Source organism: Lycorma delicatula, chromosome 3 (genome assembly GCF_047948215.1).
Source record: "Lycorma delicatula isolate Av1 chromosome 3, ASM4794821v1, whole genome shotgun sequence".
NCBI lineage: Eukaryota > Metazoa > Arthropoda > Insecta > Hemiptera > Fulgoridae > Lycorma > Lycorma delicatula.
This window is the reverse complement of record NC_134457.1, coordinates 186490309-186515254: the sequence shown is the minus strand read 5'-3', so window position 1 is coordinate 186515254 and position 24946 is coordinate 186490309. Positions and strand designations below refer to the sequence as shown.

At 29.3% G+C, this 24946-nt stretch overlaps 1 protein-coding gene across 1 annotated transcript in view; it reads right to left on the bottom strand.

Annotated features, from left to right (window-relative positions):
* Positions 1-24946, bottom strand: part of LOC142322288 (protein DOP1 homolog) — a 236467-nt gene that overhangs the window by 45899 nt on the left and 165622 nt on the right. The window contains exons 26-27 of the mRNA XM_075361200.1: positions 6231-6402; positions 1163-1374 (exon numbers count right to left, since the gene is read on the bottom strand). Coding sequence (XP_075217315.1) covers positions 1163-1374; positions 6231-6402 — 384 coding nt within the window. The remainder of the gene's footprint in view (positions 1-1162; positions 1375-6230; positions 6403-24946) is intronic.

Sequence of the window (24946 nt, the reverse complement as noted above, 5' to 3'; positions counted from 1 at the left end):
AACTGTGCTAATTAATCTGTTTCTTACTGTTTGCAACATAACAGTAATAAGTTTAAAAAAAATTGTCTCCATATAGTTAATGATTTGTATTATCTCATAAATCTGCTGTTATCTATCAGGTTAAGTGCTTTCAACTGAAAATGACTCTTCTCAAAATCTTCAGTCCTTCCTTTGTTAATTGTAATGGATTTCTAAACTCATACCTCCAGCAGAAGGTAGGTAGTCTGATTTCTTCTTATTTAATAGCTTCTAAGTCTTTTTGCACACTTCTTGATAACTTAACTCAAATTCTTTTATTTCTTTCACTTTTACAAAATTAATAATTAATGGAGTAATCCTAATACTAATTACAATTGTACTCTAAGGTTACCTATTCATAGTCTAGAACCAATATTAACATCGTTTTATAATACAATTTAATATTTATTACTTAACTTAATTATACTTAATTTATATGATTTTAATCAGAAGTGAGTTTTGTAAAAGATGAAAGATTAGGTGTCCACAAGGGTCTTGCCCATTTTGTGGCACCATCCCTTTTATATTAATCTGTTAATCTGTCCCTGTTACTAATCTGTTTAGAGTAAGGGGACAAAAAGTAAACAGTTTTATCTTATATAGGAGAATTAATTTTGGTTCAATTCATATTTACTCTGGCAGAAACTTATCTTTTCTGCAGTTAAGTATAGAGAAGATCAATCGTCGTCAAATATTTATGAATACTAATAAAACTTTTATCCAGTGCTACCCATTACGTTATATAAGTAAAAAATCTATTACTTTGTTAGGACAAATAGTATAAAGCATTATAATTAATTATATATATAATCATAATTCATGTAATTACATGGAACATACTTTCAGCGTCAACAATATTAATTAGCCATAGTCTTAATAGCTTTAAGAAAGTGTTAAGGTTCCTACTTGTCTTTATATCTATCTTTAACTAGTTCATCTTCATATCTAACTTATTGTCCAATCAAGGTTTCTTTTATCTCTTTGAGAAAATATTTGCAATAAAGAATGCAATATGACAATAACAAAATTTTCTCTTAACTACTTTTAAAAACTTTACCTTTTAATACAACTTCTAGCTGTAATAAAAATTTCACATCAAATATTTTCTGTAAGAAATATTCATTATTTAAACATAAGAACTTACCAAGTAAATCACGAAAGGTAGCAGTATCTTGAGACATAAGATTGTCGATAGTGGTTCTCCAAAATGACAGAGATCGTGCTTCCATTTGAAATAAGACTGGATCAAGAAGCAAGTCCATTGCATCTTTTTTCCAAGCCTTTCTTGTATATTGGAATGAAGTGAGGCTAGCCAGTAATTGTGAACAAGCACAAAAACTAGCGACATTACGTTGACTGAAAATAGATTTAAATTAATGAGAATGTATTATCATTGAAAAAGTAAACAAATCTATCTTTAAAACTAACCAAATTTACATTAAAATAATAATAGTCAAAATAATTCATTTACAAGTTTAGGTTCTGCAATTCCATAACTGTTTCAAACAGTTGCTTCCTTTCACAGCAACACTCTAAGAACTAGAAACACTTTCTATTTTAGTACTTGTTTTCCAAAACTTGTTTGAAATAAAATGTTTTAAGTGAAAAATTAAATTTACTGCCAAGTTCCATCAAAATCACTTAAAAAGTTATTTAATTATGATTTATTTATTAAAATTAAGATCAATAATTAAGAAAAATATTACAATTTCAAATAATCCCACAAAATTCAGCTGTCTCTTATAGACCCTAATCAGCCAGATGGGTACTAAATATGTTGAAAGATAAACACAAGGAAATTAACTTGCAGCAGCTCAAAACTATAATTATCAAAACTTATATACACATATATATATATATATAAGATGTTTATATGAGAGGTTACCCAAAAATAACCACAATCAAGTTGCATTGAGCAAAGTTTCCATAGTACATGGTTTTTCTGCTTGGAGTGTCAAGTGACTTTTTCCATGTCAGTTTGCCAAGCGGCATCACCTAGGAAGGTTCTGACCTCAGTAAACTTTTTTTACGAAAGCTGTTTCGCCTGGTTCTCATTTTTTGACACTGCGAACTTCAATGAACAATGCCTGGCCGTGAAGTTTTGTTTCCCGCTTGGGAAACACGGTACAGAAACTATTGTGATATTGAAAACAGCTTACAAGGATACTGCTATGCAAAAAGTCAAGTGAACTAGAGGTTTAGGTGTTTAAAAAAAGGTAAAATGTCAACTGATGACCAACCTCATTTTGGACATCCTTCAGTTTTCCAAATGGATGAAAAATTTTGAAAAAATTGCACAATTGTGCTTGAAGACTGACAATGTGCCATTGAAGAAATCAACAAGTTGTCTGGAGTAACTTGGAACTTGGTTCAGCAAAATTTATCAGAAAGTTTGGGAATGAGAAGGTTTGCTACAAAGTTTATGCCTCGACTACTGGCTGCTCAACAGAAAGAGGGTCACTTGGAAGTATGCCGTGATTTGAAAGAACAGTAAATCAACCCAGATATTTTTATAAGATCATTGCTGGTAATGAATCATGGTGGTATGGTTATGACCCCCGAAACCAAATAACAGTAAAGCCAGTGGAAGACTGCTGTGTTACATCATCCAAAAACAACTCATCAAGTGAAGTCAAACATCAAGACAATGTTCAATTGTTTTTTTTATGTGAGAAATGTGGTGCAATCAGAATTCTTTCCACCAGGTCAGACTATTAACCAGGGTTTCCACTTGGAGGTTCTGAAAAGAATGCACAACAGTTTAGAACTTAAAAGGCTTGATTTGTGGCAGACAAGTGACTAGTTTTTCTATAATGACAATGCACCTGCTTGCCCAGCTCTCTCAGTACAACAATTTTTAACAAAAAAAAAAGATACAACTGTCACCTTATTTTTAGCTCCGTGGGATTTTTTTATTACCATGAATGAAGAGAGATCTGAAAGGAAACTGTTTTGCCAACATGGATGAGGTGCTACAAGGTTCCAACAAGCAAGGAACTATTGAGCATCATAACAGATGAATTCAAAAATGGAATAACAAAAAATTTTGTTCATAAAATGAATGAACAATGGAATAAACGTTTGGACAACAGTATTAGCTGTGATGGAAAGTATTTTGAAGATATTTTGTAAAAAAAAATAAATATGTAAATTAAAAAAAAAAGAATTCTGGTTATTTTTGGGTAGCTCCTACAATTTCTGACATTGCATCTAATCCAGTTAAAAGACACACTAATGCTTTGCAATGTAGTGTGACTATAACTTGCAATAGCAATCCTATGTATTAATATAGTATATATAGTATTACTATATTTAATACATTAAAATTCATTATATACAAATTCATTATTCAAATATATTAAAATTTGTTTCAAGTTCTAAACTGTTATTTCACATGGAGAAAATATTAAATTGTTAGTAAATTTTTCTAACACTAGATATTAGAAAATTAGAATTTAAGGTACATGAATTGGTTTGCACACTGTCAAATAATAATTTTGATTATTCTACATTCTGTGAAATATCTCAGAAAAGATTTTTTTAATAAAATGAAATATTATTAAATATAAAATTAAAGTAATATATAATTTTAATGTTATATAAAGTTTTTTTTTTTTTTTAATTGCCTTCAACTGAAAATGCAATTTGAAATTATGAGCATTAAAAATTGTTATCAAAAATTTTAATCATTCAATAAAAAGTCTCAATTAATTCACAGGATAAAATAAAAAATAACACTGGTCAACATAGAATCTGGAATTGAAAAGGGAGTAGGTGTTCGAATCAAACCAACACATAAAGTAACACATAACATATTAAGTTATAACCCCTTAGATTTATTTTTCCATAATTTGTGGAACAAACAATACAAATAAGTTAGTATGTCTGTATGTTTGCTTATTCACATCTGATTTATGTTGTGATGCAAGCTGTAGATCTATTACTTGATACATAACAGTTAAATGAAATCATTTCACGTCAAGCGAGACATGTATAGACACGTCAGTGAGTCAAGTAATGAGTAATTCAACATGATGAAATTTTTTTCAGTATGAGTTCAGCTCTTTGTATGACATGCTGTTTTCTTTATTTGTGGTAGTAGTTTTATCATACACATATTATAAAGATTGTTTCATAAGTGATGTCATAAATTTAGTGAAAGAGTTTATGACAGAATAACTATTGGTATTATTTTACTAAACATCAAGATTTGTTAAGTTGTGTGTATGTTTTGTGCTGTGTTTTACTGCACTTCATGGTGAAACACTTTTAAGAAGTATTTTAAGTGATTAAGTATTTATAGATTAAAACTTAATTATTTTTATAATTAATTAAGTATTTTTGTAATATCTCATTCATTAAAACACTTTGAATTTTACAATGACTAAAAATCAGGCTTGTAAAAATTCTCCAAATATTCTTTGTTATATTTGCGGAGGATTCACCACGAAAAGTCAATGAAAACCATTATCGAATCTACTGAAAACTGCTAACAAACATTATTTTGATTATCCCTTGGGAGACCGAGATAAATCCTGGTCTCCACATGCAGTATGCATCAAGTGCTACGTTAAACTAACCCAGTGTTTAAAAGTAAAAAAAAAGCATTTGCCTTTTGGCATACTTATGATTTGTTGAGAGCCTACTAACCATATGTTGCCTGCAATTTTTGCGTAACAAATGTTACTGCTTTCAATTCAAACAATAAAAGCAGTACTGCATACCCAAATGTTCGTTCAGCTGAGACCATTACTTCATGTTATTGATTTACTGATTCTGATCCCTCCAACTTCTTGGAAAGAAACTTATGATTCCCCAGGAGGCTCAACCGATGAATCCTCAACTTCAATAGATATTAATTACATTCCAGAAGAATCAAATACTGAACCTTGCCTCATCACACAAGCAGAACTGAGCGACTTAATTCGTGACTTGTATTTGTTGAAACAACATACAGACAGAACTCCTAGGTTCAGGTCTTAAAGAATGGAATTTGACATGCCCATTTAAATCATAGCACATGTAGGAATGACAGAAACATATGAAAGTATGTCAAAAATTTTAAAAGCTATTATTAAGTATGATGAACACCCATGGCAAATCATTGCTGACCTGAGAGTGATAGGGCTTCTTCTCAGCTCCAGAGTGGCTTTACAAAATATATACGTTTCTTGTCTTTGTGGAATAGTCGGGCTACAGATAAATACTATGCAGTTAAATACTGGCCAAAAACAAATCGGTTTACCCTAGGAAAAGAAAATGTTGTCAATATTCCCCTTGTTGAAGCAGATTGTATTATTTTACCACCTCCACACATAAAACTAGGCCTTATGAAAAATTTTATAAAAGCTAAATAAAATATTTAGCTGAGATTTTATCACAATTAAGTGAAACCAAATTAAAAGAAGGATTATTCATTGGGCCAAAAATAAGAAAATTAATTTGTGAAAATATATTTGACAGCAAACTAAATCCTAAAGAACTAGCAGCATCGAAGTCATTCAAAGATGTTGTTACTGGTTTTCTGGGAAACAAAAAACAAGCTGAAAACCATGATCAACTTACACATGAACTCTTAGTGAACTACAAAAGTTTAGGCTGCAGAATATCATTAAAAATTCATTTTTTACATTCTCATTTGGACTGTTTCCCTTTGAACTAGGGTGACATCAGCGACAAACAAGGAGAAAGGTTCCACAAACATATACTGCAGATGGAACAATGTTATCAGATGGGATGAATCTATGATAAGTGACTACTACTGGATGATAAAAAGAGAAGACTTCACTAAACACAAAAAGAAAATAAGAAAAAAGAAATTAAAATAAATGTAAATGTCTGTAAAATAAAGGTACGAATTATAATTATAATAATAATTATTATTATTATTATATTATATTATTTAAGAAGTTTCTCACTATTTTAAGGGGTCATAACTAGGGTGATGAAGAAAAACTGATTTAATTTTAAGATTCAGCATAAAGAATACATTCTAATTCACCTACTTTTATCTCAGTTCCAAATTATTTTTTTCTTTTGCTGAACTGTATAATTATATTTTCAACGGTTGAAACATCAGGTTAGTAAAACTCATGAAACTGCCCCGTCTACTCTTGTTCATTTTTTCTGTCCACATAAAATATTAAATAAAAATACTTATTTATAGCACTAAATCAATAAGTCAATTATGTAGTTATTATTAGTTAACTTACGAGTGATTCTTCAAATAAGGGGTAACATTGTACATGAGCGTTGTAAGAATGCTAACAACTCTTTCCTTCTCTTGACTTCCATAAGCTACATCAAGCAGCGGTGCCAATAATTGTGCTAACACGGACTGTGCTGATACACTATACTGAGCAACTGAACAACTCCCACTGCCAACTGAAATATTTAAAAGAAATAACAGATTATATCTATTAAAAAACAATATATTTTAATGTGTATTGTGGATTAACATAGTCTATACATATCCAAATTCAAAATATTTTTTGCTAATACATTTTCATTTTAAGTTTGACTACAATAATATTTATTACTACAAAAATTTGGCTTATCTGATAGCTGAAATTAAGTTATATAAATTTTTTCGACAGGTAAAAGATGGTACTCCATTTATCTCACAAGTGACTAGGTACTCTATATTATGTGTAATGTCATCCGTTAATACAATATGTTTATATGATAAAATTACTTAAGGCTCACTGTTTATAAAACTGCTGATAAAATAATCTTACTAACTGATGTGAAGTAGTTCAAAGAAATACAGTATCATTGAGAATATAACTAAAAGTTCATGTACCAACCAAAGTAAATGCCAATAAACATCCTATTCATTTATAGCTAATAATCAGCCACTTATCCTTTTAAACCCATTTTTAAAACAGAGAAAAACCAACTAATTTTAAATGAAATACACAGATTCTATTTTGTATAATTATTATAATGTAGTAATATTTTTATAGTATTTAAAATTAATTTTTAATTCATTAATAGTACTAGTATTCACTTCCTTTCTTATTATTTCTAGTTTACCACGTTATATATATTTTTTATTTTATAAAAAAAAAATGGTTCTAGGAAATAAAATGATTGATTATTTGAGTTAACAGGTAAAAGAAAACTTTGCAGCTATATTAAAATTACTATTAATCTGAATGAAGCCAAATGAAAATAATTCCAAGTTGAAAAATGAGATATGAGAATTCATCCTTTTGCCAGATTGAGAGTTTCATTACACTTTTTTTCTAAAATCTATGTGAATAGTTTTTAATGTTGATTAGTTGTACAAAAGTTATCAATATTCTGCACCTCTTCATAAGTGGGTAGTTTTGTTAGTCATAAGAATTAATTCATTTAGTTCTTCAGTGACCAAAAACAAGAGAGAAAATCCACAATAATAATAATAATAATAATTAAACTTTCTCATAATTTTGATAAGAATAACATATCAAAACTACATATATATTTTCCGCATTTTATCTAAAATCCAACTTCAAGAAGTAAAATAGTTTTCATCAAACTAGCATAAAGCTGAAAAAGTAATATTTTTTTAAATAAGTAAAAGAAAACTCAGGACCACTGTATTATGTTCTTTTTGAGGAGAGTTGGAACAGTCACCTACAAGCACCAGAGATAGATTGGTTTAGCATAAATCCTTAAATTATTTTTAATTTCATTCAATTCAGCAACTAATAAAATTGAACAACTAGTGCCTTTCTTGACATATTTAAATGATTACCTCATAAAGTGATGTGAAAATAATTTTAAAATAATAATTTTGATGTAAAATTATTGTACAGTTGTACAATTTTATATAATAATTTGGCTAAAGTGGAAATTACTATGAGAAAAAAACTGAATAGTATAGATTTTCTATGAGAATATGTGAATTTTAAGAAGGTAGGTTTTTACTAGCGAGTCCGTGATCAGTGTGGTTTTTAGAAATGCTAATCTTTCCTGACGTAAATTAAATTTTGAAACTAGTAAAATTTTATAATTTACAAAAATTTAATTTATACTAGCAACTTTAGTATAATTTGACAAAATGAGTAATTACTTCAATAAATGAGTTTACTGGGGAAATGTACAATTATATACACCTAATTTCATAAATAAAATATAGAAGTTATTTATTGTACAAATTTTTAGGAGAATTAACCAATTTTGAGTTATTAATTCACTCCTTTAATAAAGATTGTACAATAAGGAGTAATTTCATCCCCCAGAACCACTCTTCAATATAAAATAATGTCCACATCTTATTTGCTTGTGGTTAGCAAAATATTAAATTTGGAAAACATTTTTAAGAAACATCAAGGATTTACCTTTAAAAAAAATTAGAAACGGTCTACTAGGAACATATAAACCTGTTAATGTAACTGTTTCACAAACTACAAGAAAATTAGCAACTACATATACAATAACTAAATAGACAATTCATAGAAGTGTAATTACTTTTTTTCAAATAATGAAAGAAATGCATTATTAATTTATAATAAAAATGTGTTTTAGACTTATAAAATTACTTTCCTAGTAAAACATGAGTTGGATAATACGATGTAATATTTAAATTACTATATGAAATATTTTTCTACTTTTACTCTTTTTAAATGTATTACGTTTATAAAAATATTATCATCAATAAGGTAATCTGAAAGAATTTCTAAACTTTATACAAAATGAAAAAAAAATGAGAAGAATAAAATAGTTGGGACAACAAAAAATGATGAGATTAACATAAGAGCTGAATGAAAATTTGTTTAAAAACAGAGAACAAACTGCACTGCAAACAGAAAAAAATATGGAAATACAAGCACAGACAGCAGATTAGGTAAGGATAGGTAGTAATAATAAGTAAAGAAGGAACATTAAAAGGATGGATTTACATTTAGAAAGAAAAATAATAATAATAATATCGTCGTATCAAACAATTAGAAATAGATTTTAGATTAAATAAATATTTTACCAATTTAAGTTTTTCATTTTTTTTTAACAATAAAATATGAGACAACTCCTTGAGACTCCTTTGTGTGTGAATGATATATACTACTACATTTGTGCATGTGAGCATGCATGCATACACTTTACATACATAGTGTAGAAGTGCACAAGATGCACTATACACTTAATATAATTCAGATGTAAAAGATTATTGCATGGATAAAATTTTTGTTCATCAGAATGAAAACTTGAAGATGTTTGTAAAAGTTCAAATCAAGAAAATATGAAAAATGTAATTTAAATCACACAAAATACTTAGTGGAATCTAAGGCATACATTTAAGCAGTAACAAAACTACAGACAATTAAAAAAACTTCTGTCAAACAAAATAATAAACAAATACAAAAATTCTGCTATATTGACCTTTGATAATCTGTTAAAATGGAAAACAATTTTCTGTAGAAAGAGTTTTATAGATGAAATGTTTTTCTTTTTTTTTTTCCTGGTGCACAACAAAGTATTGTCATCATCAGTGTCTGGACATGTTATTTATATTGTAATTAATATTAAAGATTAACAAAATTAAATAAAAAACTAAAACCACAATGAAATATTCCATTAATAATCTAAATCAGAACAATAAAATTACCATTATCCATATGCCAAATGGTATAAATAGCTGAATAATTCTACATAAAACTCAAATATCTGAATATAAATGGAGATCCTGAGAAATTGTAAAACATTTGATAACACTGTCTCCCAAGATATTTCGGAAGTTAGCCCATAGTTTAAGCTTCTAACATAATACCACAAAACACACACAATCTACAAGAATGTGGTGTACAGTTAATTGGCAGTAACAGTGAACACAAACGGGTGCATCAGTTTGAGTCATGAGATATCCATGAGTGAGCCTAGTGTGCCCTATAAGCAAACTGAAAATAACCTCCTCTCAATGACAAGTATTTCTGTAATACATATCAGTAATAACACTGATATATCATAGTAATCAGAAGTAATGCTGGGGATCCAGCAGAAGCTAACAGTTGTATTACACAGAGTTATTTCAGAGATAACAGATCGTATGTCACAGATGTCAAGGTGTCTGGAGTACATGTCACTGATCGCCTGTAAAGCACTCGTGAGATCTGAACAGACAAGTACATGTTGAACAGACAAGTACTGACAATGCTGGGAAGGCCAATCATGTATGTTCTTTTGCCAACTACAGAAGCACAACCAACAGAATTAATGCTTTTAGAGCAGTCCATATAAACTATTGCATCAGGATTCATGCTATTTATATTATAAAATTTTTCTCGTATATAACCAGATTTGTGCTCTTCTTTTGATACTGACGAAGACTAAAGCAGTAATTAATGAGAGAAGGCTGCCAAAGGGAGTAACAACTTGGAGCAATGGTAAGAACTGGAAGTAATTGTATATTTAGTGCTAAGAAAAGGTACAGAGCTCTGATGCCTAGCAAAGCAGTAGATCTCAGCTATTGCTGATATCAATTAAAATGCAGGTTAGAGAACACTGCATCAGAGGTTGGATGATTTTGTTGCACTTTAATACACGCTCTCCAATTAATATTTGATAAAACTCTCAGCATGTCTAGCATTTTTAAACATTTTACCTTCAGCTAAAATGTGCTACCCATGTCAATCATTGGTTAAACCACAATCCTAGAAATTGAACCCGCATGAAAGGGTCACAACTAGTTCACCATGTAAAAACAGTTGAGGGTCTACATGTTTTCTCAACTGAGAAAAGCAAATGCAATTCATTTTTTCTGGTGAAAACATAAATCTAATCATTCTACACCCTGATTCTAAATGCGTTATTGTGTTTTGAAGCACTCTCTTGGCAGTAGTTAAAGTTCTACATGCAATGTAAGTAGAAAAGTCAACTATTAACAATGAACATATAATGGATTTTTTTTTTTATCGCACACAGCTTGTTTTACTATTTACGGCTATGGCAAACTAGTTAACACTTAGAACACTTCCCTATGGTATTCCATTTTATAGCGTGAAACTTTTGGATATTGTCGTTCCAATTCAAACTCGTCGAACAATTATTGACAAAAGTTGTTAATAAAGGTAGACATGTTTAAAATTTTATTTGTTTTCTATTGACATTATTTACATCAATCTTCTTATACTTAAATTCTATACAATTTATGTTTAAAAAATGTATGATTTATTGCCAATTTAACAACATTATTGTACGTCAAACATAAAAAAAAAGGGTTTTTTGACCCTATTTTTGGCATTTTACACAGGATATCTTAGAAACTAAGAGAGATACAGTTCTGGGACCTATTTTTGTCAATTTCCCAGCTCAAACACTATAAGAAACAATTGAATTTGCCCCTTAATTGACCTTCCCAGAATTTCAGAAAGCATTAATTTACCCAGAGGAACTGAAACTCAGGCGAAATCTTTCACCCTGTATAACTCGCTAACGAAGCGTTTTCGGACCTATGTTTATATGAACTTTTTTCTTATTTTTAGACTCTAGAATGAGTTGTCAAAGTATTGCCCTATCCTCCTGAATCACCCTGTATATTGTTTTTCTCAATCCAACCAAAAAATATACTGAATCATTGAAAATGTATTACATCTGCATAGATGAAAATAATATACTGGATTTCATCCCACCATAAGAGGTAACAACCATACGGTTGTCTTTCTTATGATTGGATTGAGACACATATGTAGCATCTCAACAATTGTCAATATTCTTTCTTATTGTTGCTTTCACTAAGTGTAATCATATCCTTTATACCCATTCAATCTGTATCTGTAGTGAACATGTTAAAGGTCTTGCTTATAGGCTGAATATCATCTGCATCCCAAAAGTTTTGCATGACATATGGAACAATACGTTCAGCTCAATGAAGAAGACAAAGGGAAACCACTTCATTCTCATCTTTCTAAAAAACATTTAGAAAATCTTGTGGATATTATCTAACAAATAAAAATCTCAAGTAATATATATCAATCCTTACAGAAGTATAAAATTAGTTAATAAACCACCTTATTGGTATCTGGATGATCTAGATGTGATCTGGCAAATAAAAATTGTTAGAAGTTTACAAAATCAAAATAATATATTACTGGTAAACCTTGCAATCAATATTTTCATAAGATATAATTTTTTAGCATTTAAATATGAAAGACAAAAAAATGTTGGCTAAATTTTGTTAAATTCAAGTTTTATGACCTTCTTAAACTGGGTTCTTTTTTTTCTTTAACATAAAGACCTTTAAAATAAACAATGGCAAAAAATGAAAGTCTTTTCTGGTAAATCATTTTGTCCTCTTTATTTTATTTTCCATTTTTTTTCCTGTAAATCAATGCAAAAATAAATATGTAAAATCCAGTTTTTTATTAACTGAATAAAAATAAATAAATAATTTTCTTTTTAATTTCATTCACATGGTGACTACCTAGGTTTGTATTTTTAACTCTGAACATGATTTGGCCAAAAACCATATTCATGTTTTAAAGAATTTAAAAATATAAAAATATTATTCAATGAAGCAAAAACAGTTCCAATATCAAATAAAAAATATCATATCAAAGACTTCTGTGAAATATATTGCATTACTAATATGTGTAATAATGAAACAGTACGTACTGTATTAATAAGCTATATTTATATAAATATTACATTAACTCTGTTAATTTTTTAGTAATGATTACATTTCAGATATTGAAAATTTAAAAGAATAAGGGTGAATGTAGGCTAGAATTGTTTAACTCAAAATTATAGAAAAATTATAATATTTCAATAAAAAAAAATGTCAACTGTAATAAATTTTTTTTTACAATATGTTACTTTCCTTAATGCTTATATAAAGGGTAATTAATATCATTGGTCAAAATAAAAAGATTTTTGTGTCATTCTTTTTTTAAGTTTAATGTATGCTTTAACCCCTTCACTATTCACAAAAATTATATTACTACACAATTATTATTAAACCTAATAAAAATTAGTTAAAAATCTATAAAAAATAATAGTTAATTTAGAGTCAAAAATGGCTGAAAAAACTTGAATTTTCCGATCTAAGACCTTGATTTGTGTATCTAAGACCTGTAAAATAATCCATTTATCAATTTAAAATAATCATATACATACATACAGATATATATAAAGAACCTACAGTTTTGTTTTCAGTAGGAAAATTCTAATAATGTTAGAAAGACAGAATGACCCACTCATGTAGAATACAACTCTTAAATATTAATAAATAACTTGCATCATTTATTTAGCGATAAAAATTAATAAATTAAAGCAAAAAATTCATAAAATGATTTTTTTTACAGTATTTTTATCTCACTCAATGTGTATGAAGTATTACACATCGAATTATATTGCAGAAGCTTGTCTAAATAATTTTCTTAAAATAAGTATTGCAATGTTTGGTGAAAATATTTGGGCTCATTTAGTTCCGCCTCTTACAAGATATGAGCAAATGATCTTGGTATATGCAGAAGGAATCTGATTATATAGAATCACTACTCCGTTACTTACTTAGCTATCTCTGGAAAGAGAATGTATTCTTTCAGGAGATTACAGTATACTTTTCAGGCCAGTTTTGACCTTCAAAATTCCTTCATTATTAAAATTCACATATACAGTAAGATTATTTCTTTTAACACTTCATTTCAACTCTTTTTATACAGTAACCATAGCCTTAATTTATTAACCACCAAATACTAATGATGGCTATTTTTTTATTATCATAATACTTCATAGAAAATCACTAGTTTTTATTTGCAGTAAATATGTAAAATATGAATGAACAGTGATAAAAAAGCTATTAATATCACATAATATGTACCTAACAATTGACTGCAGCACGAAATACCAATCCACATTTATAATACAAACTATAAAAAATCTACTTGACACCAAAAAATTACTTATGAATTTCTTTTAATCCATGAGTTGTTAATAAAGTACAATGTAATGGCATCACTCTGGTCATCACTAAAAAAAACTTTTATGTAAAAATCCATAATAATAAGAAATAAATATTTGTAAGTGTATTAAAATAAAAGAATATTTACATACACATATTTTGCGACATTCTTAAACTTATATAATAACTTAATAATGTTTTTATGGTTAAAAACTTAATGGTTATGGTAATGGTTAATAGTTATGGTTATATACTTAAAATTCTAAAGATTTGAAGTTTTAAAAATTCTAATTTAAACACTATTTTAAAAAATAAAAGTATAAAAAATTTATACAAAGACAGAAGGCTAGAAAAACTCACTCTCATATGAAAACTAAATTCTATAGACTTATTTTAACTACCGGTGGTGTCATGCGAGACTTGAACCAGGCTAATGAAACATTTTTGGAAACATGATGATTTTAAAGGATAAAAAATGATTAGCTGGTTATTTAGAATAGTATACATAAACAAATGTAACCTAAACAAAAATAATAACTACAGTAATTAAATTTATAAGGTTAAACTGTTTGGCTTCAGCTAAAAAGTGAGGCAAAAAAATCATATGATGGATAAATTAAGTTCTTACAAACGCTGCAATAACATCACTATCCAATTAATTCACCCCAAAAAATTATAAGATATCATTTAATAAGATAAGAAAAAGTTAAATCTATTTATATAAGTCAGTAGATGGATAAAAGACCTCAAAAAGTTTAGACATTTATTTCATCAATAGAGGAAAAAACAGCAAAGATTTTACAGTATGCACTACGTGTCACCAAATATTATAGTTCATTCTTACTGATGGCTAGTTTAGGAAATATTGCACAAGAATGACCAATAGTATTCGCTCCACCACATCCAAGACAGTAGGCAAATGACCTTAAATGTAATCTGATATTCAAACACAGTGCTTATAAAAATTGTTTCAAGAATTCAGAGGATGGACTCACACATTAAAATACAGAAGAGAACTCTCCATAAACGCTTAGATTTCTAGCTATCTGCCATTTTGTATTTTTAACATAAAAGTTTATTTCTCAGGAACGGTAAATTGTATCAATCTGATATGTTGTATACTGCTAGGGTATCTAGAGGTTTACTCTTAAAAAAAAAATGAATGTGATCAATCAATCTATTTAAAAATGGTGACATTTTAAACTTTTTAATTGTTAATATCTTTGCAACCGATGGTTTATTTGAATGTTACGTTACAAAAAATGTTAAGCATTTTATGACACAGAAAATGACACCTTATTTATTCAAATCCATTTATAAATAACAAAGTTATGGCAAAACTTCTTGAAATCAGCCACCCTAGATTAAAACAGTTTTAATTTCATCCTGAGTAAAATTAAATATCTTGACATGATCTCTCTGGAATAGTTTTATTAATGTTATTATGTAATAAATTATAATAATTTAATAATATTGAAAATATTACAATAAAATAAAAAATTAGTGAAATCTGAAAATATAATAATAATATTGAAAAATAATTTGCATTACTTGCTTTTTACTTCCTTGTACGAAGTAAAGGAAGTATTGTAATTGTCAAAAATTTCAGTTTTCAGAATTCAATGGAAATATCCATTTTGACTAGTTTCAGCGTGACTCTGTATGCATAACTCAAAAACAATTAGCTGCAGGATGTTGACATTTTGGATTTAGGACTGTTGTAACATCTAGTTGTGTACCTCCCCCCCCTTTTGACTGCACCAAAAGGGTCCAAAAAAGCCAAAATCCAAATTTTTTGGATTTTTGACTTTTGTTTAACCAGCAGTAATAAGCCCTCATTGAGAGCTTTTCAACGATATATCATAAGCAACACTTAAGTTTCATTGGTTCCTGAGTTACAGCCAAATAAAATTTTAATTAATGGAATATTTGGTCTTACAAGGGGAAGAAGACACATCGGTTCAAATTAAACTTCATCTCCTTTTGTTTTTAAATTAAATATGATTTATTAATAATTACTAACCTCTGATTGTAAAAAAAATTATGATAAATAATAAATTCAATAACAATAAAATAAATATGAAAAAATATCAGAAGTTATTAGTGAAATAAAATTTATTTTCATTTTAAAAAAAATTTATATGCAATTCAATAGGCATAAAAGTAAGTCATGTGGTGTCCATATCAATTTTTTAGTTTAATGAACTGACCATGATTATTAAACAAACTGTTTTTTTTTTTCAATTAAAATATATTTTACAACAATAATAATTTTAATAACAATTATTATTATTTTAATAATAATAATAAAACATTAACAACAATAATAAAACATCAGATAATAAAAGATTAGTAAAAGAAACTACAGTAGCAATTCAAAATGGTGGCCCTCATTCAAAATATATGCATCCAGGGGGTTTTTTCATTGACTGCTGGACTCTTTCAAAGACAGGTGATAATACAGACATCTCGTCTCAAGGCTGTTGCTACGTGTGAGGCCGTACATTGAACGCCTATCAGCCAATTTTAAGTTAGTGTATGATTCACACTACCTGCCAAGGTGAATAAGATAATGGTAAAAAAAGATAAAACTCGTAGAGCCCAGATCAATGTATTTACTTGGTCAGTAGCAAAAGACAAATTTGAATTATTTTTTATTTATATCTACAACATCTGTTTTAATACAAATTATTTTTCAGTATTATTTATTATTATATTTTCAATATTATTAAATTATTCTAGTTGAGATCGTGTGAGTTATTTAATTTCATTAAGAACGAAATGAAAATTGGTTTCTTAATCAAGCATGACTCACTTCAAGAATTTTTGCCATAACTTTATTAGTTATTTACGAACAAATCTGAATAAATAAGACATATTTTTGTCACAAAATACATAACATATTTTGTAATAAGGTAACATTTAGATAAACCAACAGTTGCAAAAAAAAATCTACATGGCCACCATTTTGAAATAGATTGAGAGATCAGATTCATTATTTTTATACAAGTAAACCTCTAGGTACCCTAAGACACAAAATTTCAGCTCAATGCAATTAACCATTCCTGAGAAATAAATTTTTATATTAAAAATACCAAATGGCAGATAGCTGGTAAACTAAGAGTCCAGACATGTTGTTAATGAGTTTTTTCTTTATTTTGATGTGGGGGACCATTCCCTGAATTCTTCAAACAATGTTTATAAACAACATACATAGTATCTTAAACAGATATGAAAGAAATGAAATAAGAAGAAAGAACAAAACCACTGTTACACTATTAGCAAATCATCACTAGAAAGATAACAAGGCCATGCAATGTAATAACTGTCATGCTTAAAACTGATTTTCACAGCATGAAAACGTCCAAATCCAGCTCACTTAAAAAAAAATAAAATTGAAGCAAACTTAATGCTAATAGTTATTTTAACAGCTGAATAAATAAATTTCAGGATGGTTTTAATTTGATTAAATAATTAAATTTTTTCTTTTACAATTAATTATGAATTTCAAAACAGTTTAATCCAATGTGAACTGTCTACAGTATTCTGTTTTCGATAATGTTTCTTTCAGATAATCTACATGTTGTTATAATCAATTTGTAACTAAGCTATTACAAGAAATGTGGCTTGGCTGTTGCTCACCAAAATCTTAATGGAAGTGCTCTACAGAACACTGTGCTTTCATATAGATGCTGTGCATTTTTATATGTGTTTGATGAAATATAAAAAGCTACTGACTCCTGTCACTAACAATACTGATACTGAGCAGTCCATTCTGGTTACTATTTTTGACTATCCAAACTATAAAAAAGAGCTTTTGGTAACTTCACATTCTGTAAAAATTGATATGATGAAATTGGGTTTAGTAAAAACAGTAGTGAATGTGGTTGAGTCTGCAGTATATACTTTCAGGAACACTGCACATATTCCTCTGGTGAAATATTATTTCTCTATCATTAAAAAGTGAAGAACCAAAACAAAAGTGTAAAGTTGAAAGGGAAAATAAACTTTTTACTAAAAAAAGCTTACTGAAGTGATTATTAACCTTTTACTTGGATTTAACCTCATTCCTTCAGCATTTTGAAAGAGCTGTTGCAAATAATTCTGCTAAAGTCCATTCACTCTGTGGAGTATACGAAGTGTGTGAGAAAAGTAATGAGACTGACTTTTTACTTACCAAAGTTTTTATTTTTTTCAAACAACGATATTATCCTCTTCAAAGTAGTTCCCTTGGGCAGCTATACACCGGCGGAGTTGTTGTTCCCACTCCTAGTAACAGCGCTGGAAGGCTTCAACTGGTAGGGCTTTTAACTCGTTGGTCACAGTCTTTTGAATATTCTCCAGAGTTCCAAAATGACGTCCTTTTAAGACATGTTTCAATTTCGGGAAAAGGACAAAGTCACAAGGACTCAAATCAGGTGAATAGGGGGGTTGAGGAACCATAGGAATGCGTTTTGAGGTCAAAAATTCCCTGCTGGAAATGGCCATGTGACATGGGGCGTTGTCATGATAAGCATCCACTTGTCTGCAATGTCTGGTCTCATGCGAATCACTCTTTTCCTGAGCCTTTCAAGGACACCTTTGTAAAACACTTGGTTAACAGTTTGTCCTGGAGGAAAAAATTCTTTATGCACGATACCCCTACTCTCAAAAAAGCAAATCAACATGGTTTTGATCTTTGATTGGCTCATTCAACATTTTTTCGGTCAAGGAAATGAAGGAGTGTGCCACTCTTCGCTTTGCCGCTTTGTTTCAGGATCGTACTCAAATATCCAGGATTGGATATCACTAGCCTGTGATCACATGACTGAAGAATTGTTGGTGACTGTCAATCCTCTCATGAAGATCAACGCACATGTTTCTTCGATTGTCCTTCTGATCCGTTGAGTTTTTCAGCACCAATTTCACACAAACCTTTCACATGTCCAAATTGTCTGTCAAAATTTCATGTACGGTGAAAGTGTTTAAATTTAACTGTTCACTCATCATCCTTATTGTTAAATGGTCTGATCTCACAAGAACCCTCACACGCTCAACGTTTTCGGCAGATTTTGAAGTTGAAGGTCTCCCTGAGCGAGATTTATCTTCAAAGTGTTCTCGGCCTTCAAAAATGACTTGTGCCAGCGGAAAACTTGTGCTCTTGATAAGCAATGTTCCCAATAGGCTTGTTTCAACTTTTCAAAGCTCACACTCGCAGATTCCCCAAGTTTAACACAAAACTTGATTGCACAATGTTGCTCTAAATTCTGATGCTCCATTTTCATAACACAACAAAAACACAACTTCACTGATGGCACTGTTAAAAATAATGTGTTGGCTGAACATAGCTGAAACTCGTACTGAGCATGTGGAAGGGTTGAACAAACTATTCTAGCACAGACCGGTAGACATAGCGTTGCCAGATCGCTCGTAGTGTTACCAATCTCATTATTTTTCTCACACATCTCGTATAATTATACAAAGATATAAACTAACTCACTTCTTTAAAATTAGATCATTCATTAAAGGGCAAATAATAGAGTGGTTTGAGGGAACAAGTAATTCTGTAACATTCATTGCAGTCACAATGTGAGTTCCCTCAACTGTTGTGAATTAATTTTGTACCTAATGTCATTTAGATAAAACAATAAAGTGAATGCATTATGAGTTTCTGGTAAAAACCATTTTATAAAAATGGTCATTGTTGCGAAGCTGTGCAAAAGAATTTCATCCATCACTTTCAACTTCTATTGAAAGATTATATTAAAGAACAGAACTTTTGCTTCTGGATAGGGGAAAATCCACACCTTTTACACCCAGTAACTACAATACAACAAAAACATGACTGTGAGGTAGTATGCAATGTTAAAAAAAGGAAGTAAAAGGCTAATTTTTTTTTGAAAATTACAATAGAAGCACTGTTACTATGACTTCAGAAGGGATAACAATATGGTTAAAACATTTTTCAGTAACAAACTGAAGAATTATCCATGGATTCAGCAGAATGATGCACTGTGTAAGATCATTGATCATCAATCATCAGTTATAGATATCTTTTTGGGAACCCCCTCATGTCCTGCAAAGATGGACGCTTTGATCTGCAAAACATAAGAGATTTTGGTGATTTTTTATGATACTTTTATAAACTGAGTGATCTGTTTTCATATCATAATGAATTGACTATGATTTGTGAAAAACTTTAGTAATCTCCATTGAAATGCAGCAATGTGTTAGAGAAAATCTGCATTCACAAATGCAAGAATACATACTAATGAATAGTCTTTCATCAACATGATTTTTTTTTTAAATGTCTTTTATGCAAAATGCAGGATGAGTAGTGCAGTCAGGTGCAGCCTTTTGACGGCCATGTAAATACAAAAAAATAAATAAATAAATAAACAAGTTTAAATTATGTAGAACTTTTACATAAATCACCACATCTGATAAACAACCACGACAGACATCCTGATGAAAGGATCATCCTCCCTCCACCAGTAGACATGTGAAAAAGAAGAAATGCTGTAAAATTTATGCTCGTATAAAAATTTTACACAAATTTACCAGTTCAAAATAAAATCATAATATTGTGATATTTATATAATCTAAATAATGTATACTTCTGTTCTTTTTTTATACACCTTGAATTTTCCTGAAATTCTTTTAAATATCATAATGGAAAATATATTATCTACTGTATAATTCTGAGTAAGCAAGATGGTTTTGAATACAAATAAATGTACTGGTAAATCAAATATACATTATGATTCACCCACCAGCTTATTCTAATAATACTTTATGAATTCCATTAGCTAGTTTTTCACAGATGAAAATTCTAAACTTTTCTATAAGATTTATGTTTTATGAAACAGATATATATTATCTTGATAGATTTATAACCTAACTACTTATCAATCTACTAATGCAATGAATAGAATTATTGATTGAAAAAATGATGTTCCAGTCAAAAAGTATGAGGGCTGCCCACAGAAAGTAACTTATGCTTTGAAAAAAAAATAAATAAATTTTATTATATATATTTGAAAGGACAATCTTAAACTATTTTTGTACATAGTTGCCAATTAAATTGAAGCACTTATCACAACGATGAACAAGCTTTTCAATTCCTTCTCCATAGAAATCTTGATTAGATAGATTTTTGGCACCCATCTTGCACAAAATGTGTGATAACCAAGCTTGCCTGATATAATTTCATGCAGAAAACTTCATGAAATTTGAGGGAAATGTGCAGAGACTTCCGTAATTGTAATGCAAAAATTTTCATGAATTTTATCATTGATTTTCATAGTCAATTCATCGAAGTCACAAGGGTAGGCCAACCATAGAGGTCCTCATCATGAACATTGGTGCGGCCATTTTTAAACTGAATGCATTACTGCCTCACTCCACCTTCACTCATTATTCCATCTTTGTACACCTCATAAAGTTGCCGATAAATTTGAATTGGTTTGAGGTTTTTTGCCAGTAAAAACCTAATCACTGAATACACCTCACAACTCACGGGATTTTCTATTGAAGCGCACATTTCAATAATACACAATGAACAAAGTAGAAAAATCACAATCCACACACTGCAACAGCTTGACACGTACTGAGTGTAGAAACGTTTTGATGCCTCGATGGTGGCTCTATCACCACCCATCTACACGGTAGCCACAAACCTAAGTTACTTTTTAAACTGCCCTCATATAATTACACGTGGACAATAAACCTATATCTACCTACAAATAAGATCAATAAAACCTTTAATAAAATTTAAATTATGAATAAAAAAATAAATCTTAAATAAATACTGTAGGTGACATTTTTATTTAAGAAACAGCTCGTTAGAAAAATATCTAGAACAAAATATAAAATAACTAACAATGTTTTTTAATCTTTTTAATCTAGTAGAGACAAAAATGAATATGGAACAACTGTATTAATAATAATGAGTAAAAAAGCAAGACGAATTGAAAATAACAAAATTGAACCTTTTCTAACCTTCGCTTCCAGAAATTATTCAGCATTGTTTTACAGAAGGAAATTTTGTCAATAAATCAAAATTTCAACACTGAAAAAAAGGTTTTCATGCAGAAAATCATAACTTAAGATTAAAAAACCTAACAGAATGTAATATAGACCTTAAAGTCCGTTTCTGATAAATATAATCAAGACTATAGCAATTTTTACAAGAAAACTGTTGAGAAAAGACTAAATGATTTAAGACAGTTAAATCTTAATGCCTATTTAAGTTCAAAAACTAATATGATATAAGGTTCCATTAATCAAACATTTCTTTCTGCCACTACGTCCAATCAACCTAGCATATTATTATGTAGACGTGTCATTTAGAGTATATAAAAGTTTCTGAAATAAATATGTAGGAAAAAATAAAACTCCAAAACTAGATGTGTATTTTGTTGTGATATGTCATTATCTGACTACATAATTAATCATTAATGATGACAGAGGGAATAAAAGGTAAATAAAAACATAAAAAAAAGAAAACTTGCAATACAAACAGAAATTTTATAAGTAAAAAATACTATAAAAAATATTTTCACCCGATTTATAATGTAATAATAACAGCTGATTAAACATTATACAGTATAATAGAATAAAAATTATCTGAAAGTTGCCTAACCATTTAAATGTCGCTTAAACTGACCATGATGCAGTAATACGTTTACCTTGAAAAAAGTAAGTTAAAAATGTATGGCAAGATAAAGAGATACTAAGAAATAGATATTTTAAACAAATGGCTATAAAAAAATTTAAACAGCAAGAAGAAGGAAAGCAAAAATAAAATCATTAATAAACTTTAAAACAATGTTATTACTACAAAGATGATAAGAATAATGAATGCTGTTCTGATTTTGGATAAAGTAAATTTGAATAACACAGTCCATGATATAACTATAAGCTCCCTTTTCCTGGAATTTATTCAAAAAACTGAAAAAGTTATAATCAGTATCAATAATTTGTTGTATTACAGGAACCGCATAAGATGAAATATGCAGTTTAATTATTTTTGATCAAACTATGCCAAAATTACACTGACTTCCCCATTCATACTCAATGTGATCATCTGTTTCTGGAATAAATGCTCCACTAATTATTCAGAAAAATGGCTATTAAGAACCGAAACAACTACCAACGTTTTGAATAAAAAGAGCCTTTTATAAAATTAATAATCTAAAAAATGAGGACTATGAATTGGTAAAATATTTTTTTTTATTAGTAGATTATTAAAAATAGAGATTTTAAAAGACCGATTAATTATCAAATTTATTGATAAATGTAAAATAAATGAATATGAGGTTAACAGAGTGGAAGTTTTATAAATAATAAATTACACCAAATTAACATGAAACTGAAAGTAATCATATTTTTTAATTTTAATCCTAAGGATATAAAAATCATTTTTGATATTTGCAGAAAAAGTACATATACTACTTCACCTAGGAGTAAAAGGCTTTGTCATTGGTGGTGGAGATTGCACGTCCTGATGATCCTAAGAGATATATCGCTGGTAGTAAAACTACTAGTAGGGTCTCCCTTGCTGGACAAGTCAAAGGTGAAGGGCCAGACTAAGAAGTACTCCAAAGATGGTACATTAGGCCAAGTAAGTCAATATCCAGACTTAAAAAAACCATCCTGCTTTCAAAATATTACATAGCCTTGGGGAAAGACAGGGAAATAGGCAAAATAAAAAGGGAAATGTAAACCTGGATTGGAAATTGGAAACAGAGAAACGCAAATAGCAAAAGAGGAAAACTCACTAACATGACAAAACCCAAATTGGAATCTGAATATTCTACCACTAACTGGTAAAACAGAAGAGATGGTAAGTAGACATGAGGAATGAAGGGAAATACAACTACTGGGGATAAACGAAACAAAATGGAAAAGCAAAGGCAAAAGGATACTGAAAAAGAACTACAGGTTGTATTGACATGGAAATGGGAAAGAATCACTGATTGGGATGGGATTTGTGGTAAGCAAAGAACTGGAAGCGGTAACTGAAATAAAAGAGGTGAATGAAAGAATCACAAATGCCAAAGTAGGTAATGTGAACAGTAAACTCATTGTAATACAAATATATGCACCACAAACTGAGAATAGAGAAAACTTAAGATGGGAGTTTGAGAAATAGTTAGAAGACTGTTTACTCAGAGAATGTAATAGTGATGGGTGATTTAAATCCACAAACTTGAACTGAAGGACAAGGTTATGAATACATCCTAGACCCTCATGGCTATGACAACTATAATGATGAAGGAAACATCTCTTTGAATACTGTATAAGAAATAACCTATCGGTGAAAAAAAGTCTGTTTAAAAAGAATGAAAGCATGAATCTATAACTAGATATATTCTCGATAGGAAAAATCACTACTGACTATACTTTGTCTGATGCAATAGGAAATTAAATAAAAGGTGGGAACGTTATACTGAATGAAGACCTGAGATGAGTGACCGTTGTTTGCTTGTTGCCGATATGGGAAAAATAATAGTGCCAACGATTAATAATAAAAAGATATTAAGATTAAAGTCTGGGAATTAAATAAAGTAGATAATGTGAAAGAATACCAAAGACAAATACAACTAGAGTTACCAAAGTGTGCAATAATAAGTCTAACCTATTTAAATAAACTTTAGTCAGTAAATTGGAGGAGATATGTGGAAGGACTAATTCAAAAATTCATGACAAAGAGACACCATGGTGGAATGAAGGGTTAAGACAGCCATACAAGAAAGAAATCTTACAAAAAAAGAAAATTGAAAGATAACAAACAGGGATAAAGAAACGATACTACAGAAGGGACAATTTATAGAGAAAGGAAATTAAAGTAAAAAGGATCATGGATGAAGAAAGAAATAGATGTTGAAGTGATTTTACAGAAATAGCTTGAAGAGGAGACTGTGAGGGGAATAAGAAATTACTGTACAGAGTGATCAGTAATGGTAGGAAATTGAATAAGACTATAAAAGCCGTAGAGACCGAAAAAGGGACATTAGTTAGGGATGAAATATAGATAAGAGAAGCTATGACTATTTCCAATTG